General features: G+C 41.4%; 1 protein-coding gene across 3 annotated transcripts in view; it reads right to left on the bottom strand.

Annotated features, from left to right (window-relative positions):
• The window catches only part of TSPAN5 (tetraspanin 5), an 87,554-nt gene that overhangs the window by 35,727 nt on the left and 31,882 nt on the right, over positions 1–19,945 (bottom strand). For all 3 annotated transcript variants that reach the window (XR_014568370.1, XM_083756926.1, XM_083756927.1), the window contains one exon: positions 50–100. Coding sequence is in view for 2 of the 3 variants with exons in the window: in XM_083756926.1 (XP_083613052.1) it covers positions 50–100 (51 nt within the window). In the remaining variant the exon portion in view is untranslated. The remainder of the gene's footprint in view (positions 1–49; positions 101–19,945) is intronic.

Here is a 19,945-nt window from a genome sequence, read left to right as displayed (position 1 = left end):
AGGAGATTTAGCTTTAAATTGGTTCAACAATTTGTTATGTGATACTTACTTTTTCATTCCATGCCCAAAGTCCAATTCCAAGAAATGCTATGCCCAGAAACTGAAAAAGGAAATATATATACATATAAGTAAGAGCATTTCAAGAGGTTGCTTTGAATTATGACTTGACCACATCAGTTGACCATATTTGGAGTACATTACTGAAGCATCACTCTATATTACATTTATGCATAGCTCCAAATTTGAAAACCAAGCCTGCCTCCAGCCAGATGTATGAAAGACTTGATTGAAAACTTGTTGGCTATTTGGGCAGAAATCAGCAGCATAAAAAAATCCAAAAAAAGGTTTCTAAATGGTCAGATTATTTAAGATTAGATTAAAAACCCTGCTCAGCCTTGAAAAATTAACAATGATTTCTTTTTTACTGCTATTTTTCAACATCCAAATCTAAGAATGATAGTCTTGGGCAGAATAGCTCCGGCAAATGGGAAAACATCAATGCAAACTTACTGAAAACTGGAGATTTTGGAGCTAGCAAATCAAGCTCACCTTGATAAACAGATAAAATTAACGGTGTGTTGAGTTGCAAGAGTTTACCCATTTGCTGTAGCTTCATCCACAGTAGATCACAAACAACTGTGCGGTTGTGTCAGCGATACACTACATCAGGGGCCAGCAAACTTTTTCAGCAGGGGGCCGATCCACTGTCCCTCAGACCTTGTGGGGGGCCAGGCTATATTTTGATTTTTAAAAATGAACTAATTCCTATGCCCCACAAATAACCCAGGGATGCATTTTAAATAGAAGCACACATTCTGCTCATGTAAAAACACGCTGATTCCCAGACCATCCATGAGCCAGATTTAGATGGCGATTGGGCCGGATCCGGCCCCCAGGCCTTAGTTTGCCTACCCATGCACTACACATTTTGCATGTAGAACATCCGACATCCACCCTCTGATGTCTAAAGACCCCTGCCTGAAACCCGCCATCAGGCAGCATCAACAGTGCTGAGATAGATCTGACTTAATACAAAGGCAGCTTCCTCTGCCTCAAAAATTATTTTGTTTTATCACCAAAAGCAAAGCCGCAATTTAGCTTAGTGGCAACCTTCAAAGCCCTATTTGCTCTTGGAGAAATTTATCATCTTCATCCTATTGTATGCTGCCTTTCCACAGTTAAAACTTAAGGCAGCTTACAATATGAAAATATTTACATAGTTACAAACATAGCAAAGTAGTCATAAAAATAAATAAAACACATCAAAACTACATAACCAAACTGAACGATTTCCACACAAAAATAAAGATACAAAAATTAATATCAATAACAGCAAAAATTCCTGACAAAACTTTTCCCAAAATACCCCTTGTCCAGCTGGGCCCACCCCAGGCCAGGTGGAGAGAAGCAGGAACAGGGCCCTCTGGCTCCCAGCAGGTCATGATGCTAAGGTCATGACTGCAACCAATTCCAAAGTTGAGTTACTGTGTGAGCTTGTTCATTGTTGTGGCAACAATTTATTCTGCTCAGAAAACGTCAGGGCTCCCTTCCCACCCCAAAACAAAACATTTTACCAAAACCTAGTGTCATTCCTAGAAATTTATTGAATTAGTAACAACATAGCCTCATCAGTTTTATAAAATCAAGCCACTTCAAGAGCAAAACTGAGTTACACTCAGAATATTTGTAGACAATTTGTGACACACACACACACACACACACACACACACACACACACGGTTCTGCTTTCCATGTAGCTCTCCTCGAACCATTTGGCCCAGGTAGGATCCTGAAAGCTTGCCAATTCGCAGGGTTATGAACTTTTCCAGGAGCCTTGCCAAAGGCTCATGTTTCCGCACTGCACTTAAGCTGTGTCTTCAAACTCTGAGGTAATGTTTAGTATATATTTCATTTTAGTTACTATATCCATTAACAAACTACATTTCCACAAGGCCAACACTGAGTGTATTGTTTCAGAGTTCAGCAATGGCCAAAAATGCATGAAAATTAATATATACAGATACAGATGTCACTAGAAAACAGAAGCTGCTCTTTAAAATGAGCAACTGATACCCACTGCACTTATGCTTTTTTCCTAGACCTGTTCATGTTCATGACCAAATTCCCCGTGGTTTGAAAAGCAGGCTGGCAAAAAGAAGTCGTCACAGTGAAATGCACTTTTTTAACACTCTCCTCTACCTACCTCGCCTCTGGGACACCTTTAGCTGCAAGTAGCATGACTCCGGAGACAAACACCACTGGGCTCTCATCACAGAAGAACAAAACCCATGAGACATGATCCTCCACACCCAAACCACAAAGAACAATAAAAAATGGATTCACAGAGCCTTCATCACCACCAAGCATGAGGAAGGCCAAATTCCAGTGTTCAAACACTAAGTCCCGTCTGTGGCCTAGGAAATGACAAGCCTGGTTCAAATTCCACGATACTAGCTGCCAAAGTATGGGTTGAAAGTAGGATTGTGGTTTCTAATAAGAAAACCCCACAGAAGAACTCCCATGCTTCTCTACCTGGGACATGCAGACTACTGGTTAATCTAGCTCCGTACCACCTGCTGCACAAACACGGTTTCAGAAATTCAAAAGTTTTCTCGAATGGAGATGCAATTATGAGAAAAGCTTCACCATGATTGTACTCTCTCTTGTGTTATATCACATCCCCATGGCAGCCATCTTGTGACCAATGCTTCCAGCTCTCTCTGCAAAACGTGCCCCTTGGTCTGAAAACACTGGCAACCACTATGAGGCTGCACTGGTTCAGGAAAGAAGGGGAAGGAGCCCAAAGGAGGCAAGTGCATGAACCTATAAAGGCACTCCAACTGGGTCACACTTTTGATTCTATACCATGATTATAGCTTCTGGAAACATAAAACAGGTAAGTAAAACTGCTTGTCTACCTCATTTTTCCAATTCCAGCCTGCTGATCAAAAGCATCGGGTTAGAATGATGTAAGAGACTGCAGTGACATCAAATCTCCAAAGTCCACACAAGTAAACACACAAGTAGTTCTGCAAACTACTTCTCCCAGTTGGGGCACAGCAGGATGAGGGAAGAGAACAAAGGAACAGACTAGAGAAGGCTTCCAAACTATAGCTGGACCTGCTCTCACGCAACACAAAACAGTTTGACACAGCATGATTATTAGTGAAGGGAGTGAACCCAAGATACTGCAACATGGATCAGATGAGCTATGAAGTCCCAAAGGTTCAGCAACTCTTCCTCTTTCTCTTCACAGGTCCAACACATAAATCAAAGCCAGGTTTCTTGCCAGAAGATCTGCCCTGTTTAGGAAAGCTTTTAATGTTTGATGCATCACGGTATTTTAATATTTTGTTGGAAGCCGCCCAGAGTGGCTGGGGAAGCCCGGCCAGATGGGTGGGGTATAAATAATAATAATAATAATAATAATAATAATAATAATAATAATAATAATAATAATTATTATTATTATTATTATTATTATTTTCTAATAAAGGATTCTCTCCAATAGAGTTATTCACGGGAGTATGTACTGGTTTGGAGAAGATTCTAAACTAAGATGCTAAGGCTTCCAGAGAGGAGCTTACAGCTGCTTTTCTCCTGCCTGGTTTGAATCAGCATGTTGTTCAAACTGAGATTTGTAGTTAAGCTCTCTCCTCACTGTAGTCAGGCTTTGTTATTGGTTACAACTGGTGCTTAGGAAAGAGCTTAAACATGAGTCCTAGTTCAGATGACACACTAAGCCAAACCTTGGATGAGTTTGAGTGTTTAAAGTGGCATGGTACTGCTTTAAATGTATAGCACAGTCTCACTAAACCAAGGTTTGGCTTAGCACGTCATTCCAGCCACATCTATAACTATAATCCTTAATACCCTTAGTCCTAGTTAAACCAGTAAGACTGACTTTTGAAGAAACTGGATGAGGATTGTACTGCAAGACTAAGTGGGACATTGCTCACCAACCACAGTATTCACACCCATCGGGATTAAAATAAGATACTCCCTCAGACGTCGACGCAATAACTCACGTTGGTGATGCTTCTAAAGTTGGAGGAGCTGGGATGACTTGATGGGCAGGTGAGCAAACACTAAACACAAACAGGATATTCTGCTGTGGAGGTATGGAGCCGAATGCAGTTCTCCAGACCTCACTGTAGGGCTGGCCACAACCCTCAATTGCCCTGCTTCACACCATGTGTTTTTGACTGGTTGGAATAAGTCATTGAACTCCGATAATGCCTCTTGCTTCCCAGGATGGAGGGCAGCGTGTGAAGACTATTAGAGCAGGTCACCACCCATCACACTTTCGCTGCGCAGATACTTGTGTGATGAGACCTCGATAAACTGCATTCAACTAATTTAGCAGAGTTTTCATTCTCTCTCTCTCTCTCTCTCAGAAGCAGTGGACAAAAACAGAAGTTGTTTTAAAGATGACTCACAAACTCTGTGAAGTCTCAGTCAAGAGATTTTATTCCCTGACCGGGTACAAGCATTACAGTAGCAAAGGTATTTCTCAACTGTTAAAATGAACAGCAATTAACATCACACTATCAAAGTCTCTCTTATCTTCCCCGCGTAGCAAATTACACGAACAGTCCTTCAGCAGATTTTACAGACAGTACCCTTCAGACAGACATCTGCAAAAATGAAGCAGAGTGGTCTTTTTATTGACACTTCCAGCTGATGCTAATTAAGCTCAGAGTGCCATATAAAGGAAAACTCTGGAACCTTCCAGAAACTTCTACTTGTTTCTGGCAGAATGATTCCCTAACAAAGACAGGTGTGTAGAAACTAGCCTAATATCCAAAGGTGAAATTGAACATTTTTGCCCAATTTGCCTCTGGCCCATTTCACCTCTTGCCAGTGGGCCCTTTTACATTTGCCCAGAAGAGAAAGCACCCCTCAGGCTGAACAAGGTGCTCACCCAGGGAGTAAATGATAACCAATGGCGGGCTTAACTTCAGGAATATCTGGCACCTATTGTTTGAAAGCACTGAGGATAGTACAAAATTAAAATCTCATTAAAAAGAGCCAAGATATTGTTCGACTGTGAAAATCTTTGTAATCATAGCTAAGTTTTGTAAGGTTTTAATAAATCCTTGTGGGTCATGCTGTACCTTTGCTCAGAATATATATGGATGGAAATTGCTGACAGAATGTATAGATAAGTGTACAAGATTGTAATTAAGAGGAAAAAACCTGTCCTTTTCTTCTATGACTCAATTAAAAATGAGAGCCAGATCTAAAGCCTTGTCTCTATCAGCTAAATTTCTGAAGATGTTTCATCAATACCTTGTGTACACTTGACATTTTATTCTCTACTAACCTCCTGAAAAGGTCAGCAACTGCCAACATTATTTTAAAAATAATTTTAAAGGCTGTCCATAATATATGGAAAAAGCTTTAAATGTAGTCAATATAAAAGGTATTTGGCAGTAAGTACACAGAAAGTCAAATGCCCTCAGCATAACCTTTCAAACGTTTCAAGCAACATTAGCTAGAAGCTTCGGATTCTTTTTCCTCCACCTTCATTTCAGTAATTTTTTCTTCAAAGTACAAATGATAAATCACTTTAAAAAGGTCAAGATAAAAATGCTTCTGCTTTAATGTAGGTTCTGTACAAAAGCCCTTCCTTTAATTTTATTTTCCATCTGCAATCTCTAGAATTAAAAAAGCAATATAATTCATACCACATTAAGCAGTAAATAAACAGTAATAACATAACACAAGCCAATTATCTATTAAATTATATCCAAGACTTCAAAGACAAGACTAGGAGACATCATCTATATTCCATTCTCATTTTTTACATGTTCTCTTCTAAATATTGTATGGTACCCCTTCCAAAATATACTCTGAGCAGCTTACAAATCAGCCACTACCACCACCTATTTTATTGATTTTTTCAACAATGTATATATCGCTTAATCACAATCATCCCTAAGAAGTGTACAAGTAACTCAATACAATAAAAGATTGTGATCAAAAGATTGCAGAAGTTCAACCAGAGAAGGGAGCCTGTCTGACCCAAACTGGAAGGGACCATAATACTGAACGCACAAGCTTTGCATCTGAGCCATGGAGAACAGTGGCCCCCTCACCCCAAAGACCTCAGAGACTGAGAAGGGATAAAGTGAATCGGGCAGTCCTTAGTCCCATAACAAATGGCAATGAAAACTATAGCAGGATGCATCGTAGATCTGCCACCAGCCCCCAAAAGTAGGGAGGAAATAAGTCCTTGCCTCACACAAGACATGGGATTCTACACTGCTATTTAAAAATAAAATAAAATATGGAAACATCATGAAATGGGCAAAAGATACATTTACCTCACATGCTAGCATCACCCCCTATTTATTTTCTTCTATTTCTAGCATGGCTTTCTTTTTCTTTTGAATCTTTTTGTTTATATGTAAGAAGGAAATACAAATCATCAAAAAAAGAAATATAAAGAAATAATGAAGATCAAATATCTGTAGTTCTTGTGTGTTTTACAAATATATATAATTCTAATTCTTGTTTTTAATCCATCTTGGTTACAGAATTAATAACCTGATCTCATTAATAGTCATTCAGATAGATAGATAGATAGATAGATAGATAGATAGATGATAGATATTTTCCAGGCATCCTGTGTAGAAACCCAAACAACTGTCAAGCAAGGCTTTATATTACATGGATGGACAAAAATACTTCCATGAATGATTTTTTTGAATGGCATCCATATTTTCAAAGCTGCTGAATATGGGTGGTGCTGCAAGTCAATCTAATTGGCATATGAAATAAAAGTTTGCCACATTATGTACAAATCACTTTCTTTCTCCTTTCTTCTGCCTTGGAACCTGAGGAGTGCACAAGTGATTCCCAGGTGGCCACCCATCCTAAAAGGTAAAGGTAAAGGTACCCCTGCCCGTACGGGCCAGTCTTGACAGACTCTAGGGTTGTGCGCTCATCTCACTCTAGAGGCCGGGAGCCAGCACTGTCCGCAGACACTTCCGGGTCATGTGGCCAGCGTGACAAGCTGCATCTGGCGAGCCAGCGCAGCACACAGAACGCCGTTTACCTTCCCGCTGGTAAGCGGTCCCTATTTATCTACTTGCACCCGGAGGTGCTTTCGAACTGCTAGGTTGGCAGGCGCTGGGACCAAAAGACGGGAGCGCACCCCGCCATGGGGATTCGAACCGCCGACCATGTGATCGGCAAGTCCTAGGAGCTGAGGTTTTACCCACAGCGCCACCCGCGTCCCCAGCCACCCATCCTGGTACCAACCAAACCTGCTAAGCTTTAGCAAAATAATGGCCTTGAGAATATACCCTTTCTGTGAGGGCTGGTGGCACATTTGACCAACCCATCCAGTTCTTCGTCAAGGGCAGCATAGGACCCAACCACTCGGAGAAGCAGCTCCTCTAAAGGGATAGCAATGCACAAATCAGTTAGCTGCAAAGCACTGAAAGAATTGCCGCCATTTGTTAACTAATCCGCATTCAACATAAGCCTTTCAGGAGAAAATTTGGCACTGCTCAATAAGAATGCAAAGGGTTGGAAGGCATGATGAAGGAGACTGGTGTATATGGAGGTCTGTAAACACTGGGAGTACACAAATTGCATGCAGAGTCCATTTTGGAATTCCCGGCCCATATAAGGATAAGGATATGCCCAGCTTTTTTCACAGTAAGTTAGAGGTTGCACTTAGGATTATGGAAAACGATTTTTCAAAGTTCATCATACCTTATTGTTAATGTATGGGTGGAACATTTCCAATGAGGAAGCATTTAAACCTTTTCAAACACATCCTCAGCGGCGGAGAGCAGAAAGTTTAATGGATCTTGTTTTTGTTTGTGCTCTACACAGACGCCTTGTTTGGATGGTGGAACACTAAACTATGGTTCAGAATTACAAGACAAACATGTCTTAGACTTGTGTATGCGTGCACACACACACTCTTTTTGTGTAGCCACAAGGAGCCTGGAAGCTTTCAGCTCCATTTTGGATTAACCACATGCATCATAATAATAATCATAGTTTATCTGGATTCATATGTTAAGTAATGTTTATTCAAACAAGTTAAAACCATGGGTTAAGAAACTGGCCTGTTTTCAAACTACAGTTACTGTAACCACATTTTAACACAAATCTAAGACACAAGCAGAAGCTTCCTGTCTCCTGGAAGAGAGAGCACACAAGCCAGATGCTCAATATGGCTCACTTCTCTTAACCCCAAGCCAATGTTTGGTGTTACATCTGAACTAAGCCACAGAGGGTGACAATCATTAGCCTTTTGGTCTAATTTTGTAAATACATGTCTCTCTCGCAAGCGGTTTGTAAATTTAATTTAAAATACAGTGTTACCTCGGGTTAAGAATTTAATTCGTTCCGGAGGTCCGTTCTTAACTTGAAACTGTTCTTAACCCGAAGCACCACTTTAGCTAATGGGGCCTCCCACTGTCGCCGCACCGCCAGAGCACGATTTCTGTTCTCATCCTGAAGCAAAGTTCTTAACCCGAGGTACTATTTCTGGGTTAGTGGAGTCTGTAACCTAAAGCATATGTAACCCAAGGTACCACTGTATTTATATACTTCTGACTCACAACAGGTCTTCAAGGCCGCTGACTGTAAGTAAACATTGATACATCGGAGGGGGGAGGGGAAATTACAAGGGTTTGGGAGAAGGAGGATGGTGGAAGATGTCCACTCCCCAGACCTTACTTGCTACTGCTGTTTCAACAGGGTATACATACCTAGCCACTATATGCATCTGACAATGTGGACTCTAGCCCACAAAAGCTAATGCTGCAAGATGCATTTGTCTGCATGATGTCGGAAGATTATCGTTCCTCATACGTCTTTTCTATCCTTACCACGAGACAATCCTAGATGTGTTTTCAAGATGGTTAATCACAGAGAGCCACCATGGAAAAGCAAGCTGATGATGACATCTGCTTAATTCATAATACTTCCTAACTAATATCGCATGCACCTATAAAGCATTTGGCTAGCCTGAAATCCGATCCTTTCTCCACGAACTGCTTCCAGTAGGAAAGCCTCATTCTAAATATTAGTGAATTAAGGTACGGTGAGTGATTAAGGTTGCCACTTGACTGAATTCGTATCACAAAAAGCATTTGTCTAGAGGTGCAGTTTCCAGATGTTAAGTCTATTCCCAGATGTCATTTTAGACACAGTACTACAGCTCAAGTATTCAAATCCACTTTAATAGCAATTATTGTTTCATGGACCCTTATGAAAATCATAGAGTAGATCTTCTCCAGCTCTACAGTGGTACCTCAGGTTAAGAACTTAATTCGTTCTGGAGGTCTGTTCTTAACCTGAAACTGTTCTTAACCTGAAGCACCACTTTAGCTAATGGGGCCTCCTGCCGCCACTGCCGCACGATTTCTGTTCTCATCCTGAAGCAAAGTTCTTAACCTGAGGTAATATTTCTGGGTTAGCAGAGTCTGTAACCTGAAGCGTATGTAACCCGAGGTACCACTGTACTAAAAAACACAGCAGTTTTCGTACAATCCCCTAAAGAAAGAAAAAACGACAACTGCAAAGACTATCTCACTTTTGCTTGCTGCAACCAAATGGAAAGTCGAAATTTGATGTACATAACCCAAAATGGTGGTTCCTTTTGCTTTTGAAAAACAACCCGGAAGTTTTCAGTGTTTTATTTCCTGAGGAGCTAGTGTGTGATCATGACCGTAGTGCAGATGTTAATTTAACAGCAGTTTCATGCACATGACCTGGAGTTTCACTTGACACTAGCATGGTTGTGCAAAGTGCAATGGAGATAAAGGTATTGAGATGAGGGGGGAGTGGGAGTCTACCAACATTTTTATTGTTTGGTTCCTTCCTTCTTTGGCTATGTAAACAATAGTCACACACCTTAACACTGGAAACTGAGAGAATGCTGATATTTTAAAGTTGTGTGAAAAGCCTTTCTAAATAAAATGTGTATTTACTTCTGCTGTAAATTCCAAAAACTGGGCCACAAAAGTTAAGTGTGCTAAAGAAAAAATTGCAATCTATAAATACCGAAAAAAGAAAAAGCTCTATTGTGATATTGTAATTTGACTTTTTTTAAAAAAACACAGCAATCAAGTTTAGTCATCACCCAGATACTATTCCTTTTTTTTTAACTTCATAAATTTCAAAATGATTAGCGATATTGAGTGGGGAAGCAAAGTGTCAGGGAATAAACATGAGAAAGGAAGGTTGCATTGTTAATGTGGTAGCTGCCACAAATGTACACCTAAAAACCCAAGTATGGGTTGCACTCAACACTGCATGAGTGGTGTTTCCGCTCTCTGTGAAATTTCCTCTCCCTGTGTGTCCCCCTAAAGCTGCTCCAGAGGAGTCCCTCCAATGCTTTGGAGAGATTTTGAGGGTTGTAAGGGTGAAGAGAAGGGGAGTTTCCTGTGGTGCATGTGGAAATCTGATGCTCAAGCAGAACAACAGGACAACATACAATCCTATAGACTCTAGCCCAAGAAAGATTGTTCTTACCTATACATATAGATGTCAATAAACCAACCAACTAAAACATGATTTACTGATTAACATTTCTTTAAATGTTGCAGCCCTGTTTAATCTGCCCTATACTAAAGTGCCTGTGTTTTAAGATCCATTTCAGAGGCCTTACTCAAGCGCCCACTTTTAAGATCAATTGGGCTGATGAGAACTAGAGATGGGGCCTTCTCAGTAATGGCTCCAACCCCATGCAATTCCCTTCTGAGAGAAACACAGTGGGTTCCTTCAGTTCTCAGTGCCACTACCAAGAAGGCCCTCTGCCTGGTTCCCTTTAATTTCACTTCTTGCACCGAGGAAACCAGCAGAAGACCCTCACAGGAGGACCTCAGTGTCCGGACTGAACGATAGAAGTGGAGATAGATGTTCCTTCAGGTATATTGGGCTAAGGCCATTTAGGGCTTTAAAGGTCAGCACCAACACTTTGAATTGTGTTTCAAAATGCACTGGGAGGCAATAAAGATCCTTTAGGATTGTTGTTATATGGTCCTGGCAGTGACTCCCGGTCACCAGTCTAGCTGTTGCATTCTGGATTAATTTACTGAACTTTACTGTATCGGGCATATTGAAACGGGCTGTTTTGTTGCAATCCGAATTGTATGTTTTCATGTTAGTTCTTTAATGCAATGACATGCTTGTTATTAATGTGAGTTACGTTGGGAAGTCTTGAAAAGAGGCTTACAAAGATCTGAAATAAATAAAATCAAGTTTTAAAAAAGCACCCCAATGTATTTTTCCACCCATGAATGAATGAGCACTAGCAGATAATCCCTTCTGCTGGCACACACTGGTCAGGAAAAAAAAGCATTAGGAAATCTCTGAGCCACAAGGAGATGGGCGCTGTGGTAAGTGCAGATGGCTTGATGAAAGAGAAGTTACAAAAGCGAGCAGGACGCAGCCTTGCTGAGGATCGTCTGCTGCACGGCTGCAAGCTAGAAGTTGGCCGGCCTTAATCTTCTCCCTCATGCTGAATCGAGAAGGCTTTCTGGGGTTATACTGTATAGTTTGCTTGCAGGAGAGGCCACACAAGCCAGCTATCACAACAATAACAACACGTAAGTTAATTCTCTCTACCACAACCAAGAGTTTTGCTTTACAGATAAAATGTCTTCTCTTTCAACCACACACAACCACACACATGGGGGGGGGGGGAGAGAAACACTAGGAATTTTCCACCTTAGAAATGAAGACTTGGGAAAATCTACCAATATATATACAATCTACAATGAAGAACTCCAGCATCTAACTTTCAAACCTGCACACAGTGAAAATGGCTATTAATAAGAAGAATAATAAAGTTATTGTTTACTGAACGCATTGCAAATTTGTAACCACAGAGATGAGCAGATATAAGATAGACCTCGGTGCATTAATTTGTTTAGAAAAATACTAGTATCAAAAAAATATCAAAGTGGTTTACAGCAATAAAACCATTAAAAAAATAAAAACTGGACTTAACTGATTCTGCAGCATTGAGTATTTCTGCAAGTACACCATTTCCCCTCAAACGCATGCATGCTTTGAGATGCAAGATATGCAGGAACAGAACTTGGGTTTGCAAAAACCTCAATCTACCACAGCAAAACCACTGTGTAACTAACTCTATGGTGAAAAAAAATAAGTGGGTCCCCAAAATGCTTGTTTGGACTAAAGGTGAGTCCCAGGTCTGAGAAGACTGAAGACTGCTGCCCTAGCCCAGTCACTGCGTAAGAATTCAGTGTGCATCCTTATGGTGTGGTGTCCCAGATGGTACGATGGATTTTGACTTGGGTTCAAATTCCAGTCAAGCCATAAAGTTTCACTGCTGTTTGCCCCACCAAATTTCCCAGTGTTATTATAGGAATAAAATGAATTGACCCTGTGTAGGTGATATACAAGGCATGTCAGACCCTGCCACAAAACGTTGCCGCATATTTTCACTTCCTAATGGGGTTCTAGCCAGCCAGATACTTGGAGTTCAATAAGGCGTTCCACGCCCCTCTCACCAGTTGCTTTTATTTTCCACCTGGTAAAAAAAAGCAAATTCCCAGCCTTTCTCCTCCCTTGCAAAGAGCAAAGGAGGACAAGAAAAATCACACCAGGGAACAAGTCTGTGAGTTTGTACACAAATCCCGTCCCACCCCATCTCCTCAGATGACTCAGTGGAATTGTGTCTCTTCTCACTAAGTCACACACAATTAGAATTGGGTGGGAAGAACAGGAAAGAGGCCTGGCTGGAGGGGAGATTACAAAAGAGGTTTGGTGTCACAAATCAACCAGCTTGAAACATAATGACAGAGGATACTAAATACATGATATACAAATATGAAAAAAAACAAAGAAAAGTATTAGATGGTACTACACATAAGGCACACAGTAAGTGTTTAGCTCTTCGCCACCACCAGGGCCGTAGCCAGGGGGTGGCGAGGTGGGCCCCTGCCAGGGGAGCAGGCAAGGGGGGGCGCAAAATCAGCTAAAATATGTCCATAAATATGTCTATAAATAAAAATATTGATTATTGCCTCATAAAAAGGTTTTACTAGAGGGTGAATTGAAGGAGGGGTTGGAGAAGCGGAAAGAAGAGCTAATTTGTCTGTGGCTAGGGGGTGCAATCTGAACGGTTCTTGCCAGGGGCGCAAGATCACCCACCTACGGCTCTGCCCACCACCGGTGCAAAGTGCATTTATTTGGAGGGGGTGGGTGTGTACCTGTGGAGATACACACTATCTTCCTATATACATAAAAACCTAAGGCTGTCATCATGCTGTGGTTGGTGTGACTGCTTATTGGTGTGGCACGCCAGTTGCAGCATTGGGGCAGCAGGCAGGCAAGTGAAGCAGCAGCACAGGTGGCAGGTGGCTCTGGCAAGCTGTTTAACAGAGGGGCGAGGTGCTTCACACAGCAGTTTGGCAAGTTATGGTGAGGGGGGGAGTGTAAAGGGAGGGGGATTGATCAGGTGTTGGGGAAGGGTGGTTTGCAAAGGGGTAGGTGGGATGGTTTAATATGATATCGCAATGGAAAAGCAGTGTATCACAAGTGGCCAAAACAGAATCAATAACCATGGTTTCGATGGATTTACAAACCCATGATTTGCAAAGTCATCCCTCCAGTGCTTTGCTCGGTTGATAGTGATATAGATCGTTGCAATGGCTCTTGAATGAAAAACCCTCTCCCTTCAACATGGATACATAACTACACAAAGCAAGCATTTCTCAATTAACAAATAATAGTAATATAACTCAAGCAAGAGAGCTGATAGTAAAACACAAGAAGCTAGAGAAAGTGATGGGAACACCCTGATAGATATACGTTATTATATGCTTTGCAGACTATCACTGCTCTTCTGTGAACACATCCCATTCATTTAATGCATCTCTTTGTTAACCATGAGTGACCTTGACCATTCAAACCACATTCAAATGAGAAGAAAAAAAGCTGCATTTAACCGATAACATCTTATCTCTGGATGCGCTCCCTCCAGCAGCTCACGCCTGCCACAAGGCAATGCTTCTGATATTTCTAGCCTTTATCAAAACAAAAAAAACAAAAAAACTGCTACTAACTGCATGCAGGATAATGAGGAAAGGTGATGAGGGCAGCCTCTGTTGTGGCCAGCTGATATATGGCTCAACTTTCATTAGCATGATTAAGTAGATCTATGGTTTAATGGGCTGTCAGAATGGAAAAGCCATGGATCACAAATGGCCAAACCAGAATCAATAACCATGGTTCGGTGGATTTGCAACACCATGATTTGCACCAATTATGGTTTGGCATGATGGGTAGATTAAGATACATAGTTAGGGCTAATAGCCTGCATTGTTCAAAGCTGATGAGAGTTCTGAGCAGACAACTTGAAAGCAGGCAAGTAGCTTTAAGTCATAATACAGACCATAATATTGCCAAGTATTATTTGACTTGAGCCTACATCTGGGCCCTGCGTTATGGCATCCAGCCTATTTAGTGTCCTTTAACAAATGAGGCTTCTTTAAGCAACTCAGACACTATCTGCAATGAACTTCCACAGTTACAAAAAAACAGACAAGAAATTAACGTGAATCAAAAAGTGCTCTGTTTCCACAGATATCACTTTTTCCAGGAATTTGAACAATACATTCACTGTGAACCATTTTAGATTGCAACATGGGAAGCAAAATGCACTTATTTGATTAATTCTATTATCCAATGCAGTTCAACATCATGTCCTTTTCAATGATTTAAAAACAATACATTTTTACAATAAATTTACAGAGCTACTTTACAGGTTTCTAGTTTAGTCCAGGCTGCTGTGAAAATACTAGTCAACAAGTTGCAAGCTTGTTGTGTACAAGCATCCCGCCCCCCCCCCTTAACACAGGGGTATGTTCTGGGTCCCCAAAAGCATAAGCGAAAATCACGTAAGTGGGGCACACCCTCTAAAAGGCCTCTAAACGCCCGTTTTTTTCTTCCTCACCAGCTGTCTCTACACATAACTCTTCAACTAGAGTTGAAGCTTTGTAGGCAGGATGGAGGATGTGTGGAAAAGTGGAGGCTGCACTACCCCACACATCAGCTGCTAGGCGGGGAGGCTGAGCAGCCTTAACAAAGCCCCACTGTGCCTCCACTCTCTTCAGGACTTCCTCCACCCTCATTGAAGTCTTCTTCATATGCTGGTCTGTGACCGAAATAAAGTTTGATACTGGAGTCTTCTTCGGACTTCACCATGGATGTCTGAAAAGGATCCAAAACATATTTTTCTGAGGCTGGAGTCCTTTACAACAAAGGGTTCCTTTCAAGTCACATAATGATTAGCTCCTTATAATAGGAAGCTTAATTTTTATTTCATTCACCAGTATTTCAGGGGGTTTTCTTTTTCTTTTTAGAAAACACTGCAAACAATGTTCAAGAACACAGCAAGACAAATCCTCTGGAACAGCTGCACCACGGATGCAAGATCTGTTTCAGCTAGCATGCCCCCAAATCTCCACAGTTGAACCATTGGATCCATCCGTTATGCTGGGATTCTGTTTTCATGGGAAATGACAGGTATTTTTCCTACCTATGCTGATGTTTTGCATTTGCAAACCAAAGCACAATACTCGAAAGGCAAAGGGCAACTATGTCAATTTGTTCCCCTACGTTAGAGATGTTTCTGGTTACATTTCCAGGTGAATCCAGTGCCTGCACTGAGAATACATAACGCTAGAATAAATCTTTAAAATGTCGAAGCCAGAAACTACCCAGAGTGAGCACCATCTGTTCTTCGAGGGAGCCCATCTTCATCCTTTTGAATTAATCTGCACTAATAATTTGACATTCTAACATGTATTAGGCCAGAGATCTATGACTCGAGTGGGGCCTTCTTCACCTCTGTTCCAGGATGCCTTCATCTCAAGAGAGTTGGAGCTTCCTTACTTAGAAGTAATGGTCACAGAATTGCTTCCTAGTACTTTGGAGAGAGATCCCCAGAGACCAGAGTGAAATTTATAGGAAGCAGAGAGCTCCAAATTCCCATTAACATGACTTCACCGAACTCCTCCACCACGTAGAACATGGGCTGGATAGGTAGCCCGCCTATTCATCTTCTATACGGAAGGCACCAGTAATGTTTGCATTTGCGTGTGCAAGTTAAAGACACAGCATCCTGTGCAATTGCACATTTCAGCCAAGAGGAGAATGAACAAAGGCAGTCTCGGGATGGCAAGTGTAACAAATCTTTCATGAGGAGCAAGGGCAGCCATTAGACTCCGGAGAGCCTATGAGTTAACAATCTGTCCTCATAAATTATTTTGTCATGTCCTCCGTCCTTCTCCCATGCCTACAAATGAATAGTCTTCTTCCTTACCCTTGAGGCTGAAAGCCCTTTTCTCTTGACAGAATGGAAGATCTGTAAAGGGGGGGGGGAGAGAGAGACAGTTGCTACTTTGCTAATCTACTTAATTCATTCCCATCTAGGGCAAGATCAAATGTTCTGGGGCTGTTTGGCCATTTTTATTATTTATTTTAAATCCTAATTCTCTAGGTGTTTAAGCCTATTTCATATATATATATATATATATATATATATATTCACAGCGATTTAAAGGAGCACCACCACACACTGCTCTTAATGTGGCCATCTAAAATAGCAACTCCACCTTTGTCCGCAGTCTTTAGGAGGGGGGCAAGCCTAATACAATGACAAGCCAGCACCATCTCCTCCAACAATCGATGCACTTTGTCCTTGAACCCAGCAATACAATGGGCCTGTTATGCCAACACAGGCAACTGCATGTTCAGCCACTGCTGAATGGATTTTCACGGCCCGTAAATCACATTCCTACTACCTGCCACTTATAGAAATTTTTCTCATGAACCTTGTCCCTCCAAGCACAATGCCACGGACCAAGGAGAGAGATGGTGCCTGTTCACGAGTGCAAAAAGTTTTAAACGCTTTTCGGGAATAATTGGAAATTAGGCTGCAAATGCCCATAAACGTAGGCTATCTTTTAATTTTGCACCTCCACCACAAGAAAAGTCCAATCGTTGGGGGGAGTCTGGGCAACAGCTACGCTTTCAAGTGTGTACAGGACTGCAGACTTACTTAAGCCTGATTAAACTTAGTTCTGAATAAGGAAGTTAGGACTAAGCTGCGAGAGCTTTTTCCACATACACCCGCAAGACTCCCATGAGATTATAGACTGCTGCTAACCAGCCCATTTTAAAATTGCATTCCTGCACTCCCCTAACAGCCCTCGTACAAGAAACTAGCAGTGCAAAAAGAGATCCATAGGCATTCTCTTATAATATGTCTAATTTGGTTTAACAAACAGTGATTTCATAAAAGAGGAATGCATATGGCAATTCTTTCGGGCAAGAGATGGGGATCTTGAAGCAAACACACTATGGCAAGGGTAGGGGGCCTGTTAAGCCCAAGAGGGGAAAGAGATCCAAGGCCAGAGGCAAAGTAGCACTGGATATGATGGTTATCTTCTTTAGAATAGACAGGCCTCTGACCATGGAGGAAGCAATAGCCAATTATCAAAATTCCAATCAAAAACCATCAACCAATCATTAGTCCTCACATACCACCATGAAGTAAGGGAGTTGATGCCAAAAGACAGTACAGTGGTACCTTGGGTTAAGTACTTAATTCATTCCGGAGGTCCGTACTTACCCTGAAACTGTTCTTAACCTGAAGACAACTTTAGCTAATGGGGCCTCCCGCTGCCGCAGCACCGCCGGAGCACAATTTCTGTTCTCATCCTGAAGCAAAGTTCTTAACCTGAAGCACTATTTCTGGGTTAGTGGAGTCTGTAACCTGAAGCGTATGTAACCTGAAGTGTATGTAACCCGAGGTACCACTGTAGTGTTGAGCAAGTGGGAGCCCACAACTGAAATTACCCTTTCCCTTGGGCTGAGCCTCACTCTGCAGATGTTGATCTTAAGATATTGGTAGGTACATGATGCAGGAAAGGGAATACTGTTGATAATTTTCACATTTATTGTACATCCCTTAGAGGTCTTACTACAATCGAATAAGTTTTGCAAAGTAAAAAATGAAATAAAGTAGTAGCAATCAGCAAGTCTTTTCAGCAGAGTTACACTAATCTTCTCATTGAATAAAACTTGGTAAACTTTTCTGGGTTCCTTAGCAGAGAGTTTGAAAACCACTGTTCTAGGTTAATACACTGAACACTACGCGGAAATACTAGACAACAGCTGGCAACAACTGTTCCATATAGGCAAAAATTAGCCTCAATAAATGTGGGGAACCATATATTTTATTATTGAAAAAAGTACATACAAAAATTTTCAAATTTCTACATGGATACCTGTATGCGACTGATATGTGGGCTAGTTAGTGGTTTATCTAATTTATAGATGCCACAGTTTTAGGAGTAGCGTTCTGAGCACATGCATTATAGTGTTAAAATATAAGAAAGAAGAGTTAACATGAGGATCCAAGGCAGATTGTGTTCTTTTCATGACTCTGGTGCCAAGTAAAACTTGGGATGGTCCACCACCTCTGTTTATTTTCTGCCCCCCTTCCCTTCTGAAAACAATGGTTCAGGTTCTGCAGAACAAAAAATGCCAAGCGCTGTGTACGGTAATAACAGTTACTGTTGGTATGCCACAGAGTTCTGCATTCGACACACTCCTCACGCTGATTAAAGTTAATCTAGAGTAAATTGCCATGTTACAGTTCCTAGCCACATGCACTGTTTAAATTCACGCAGAACACTGTGGGTGCTGACTATATATTGCAATGTTTTTCTTTCAAGGGAAAAAATATTAGAAGCTTCTTCCCTTCCTTCTGGGTAGGTGGTTGCTGAGGACACAGCGAGGAAGATGAGCAATGACCTTGCCCGGCATTTCAGATACAACTCACTCATTCACAAACTAAACACCCACTGTACAAAAGGGAGTGACATGATATTAACTGGCTACAGATGGACCTGAACATTTTGCTTTTCTTTGCCCTCCCAAAAGTACTCATTGTTCTCAACACTGCGCTTTCCAAAAGTTTGCAAGTACTGTCTGTAATATGAACAACAAAGGGCTTTTTCTTCTCTCTTATCTCTCATGAGGAGACTATTTCATACACACAAATCCAGTTGTAGCACAATTTTTAACTGCCCCTGCTCGTTTTCTTACACTCATCCCAATTTTTTTGCCTTTTTGGGAGATTAAACTTATTTCTAAGCTCTATCCTGCTTTATCATTCCAGAGATGGAAAGCAGCTACAACAATAAACGAATAAAAGACAACACAGATTTCTTCAGTTGATAAAACCACCAAAAATAAAGTCACAAAACCAGCAAACAGATCAGTAGAAGGGCCACAGCTGCACAGCCACAGCAAGTATTTGTTGTTAGCCAATGACAATGACTTTTCTGAGAAGCTGTGTTTTTCACCAGACATCTAAAAAACGTTCAGCATTGGGGTCTTGCAGGCCTACCTAGGAAGCATGAAGGTATGTGCCCCTAAAGAGCTCTTGCTCCTTGGACCCACTTGGCATATCGCAGAGTGTGAAGGAACACACAACAATGGCTAAACGTGTTGAAGAGAACAAAGGAAAATATAGGCCTTAAGGCAACTAGGTTCATTGCTCCCAAGCCTCTCAAGGGCTTTAAGATGGCAACGACCAGCACCCTAAGTTGAACTTAAGAGACAAAAAAGCAACCAATGTAGATCAAACGGCAGGAGAGCAACATGCTCTGACCAGCCCGTCCAACATTTTACATCGCCTGAAGTTTCCTGGTGCTTTTTAAGCTGCAGAGCCACGTCAAAATTGGTTTCATCCATATGGAGTAAGGTTCCATGTTCAGCAGGAAAGCAAAGGGGTGAGGCAAAAAAACTTGGCAATGTTTCAGTTTTAAGGAATGATTATCATATGTAGCTGCAGGACAGAGAACCGGAAGTCCTCCTCCTCCTTCTTCTCTAGTTTTTCCTTTCTTTTCCTTTTTTCTCGCTTTCC

The sequence above is a fragment of the Podarcis gaigeae genome (assembly GCF_964106915.1).
Source record: "Podarcis gaigeae genome assembly, chromosome: 9".
In the NCBI taxonomy this organism is placed as follows: Eukaryota; Metazoa; Chordata; class Lepidosauria; order Squamata; family Lacertidae; genus Podarcis; species Podarcis gaigeae.
This window is presented reverse-complemented; position numbering and strand designations above follow the sequence as displayed.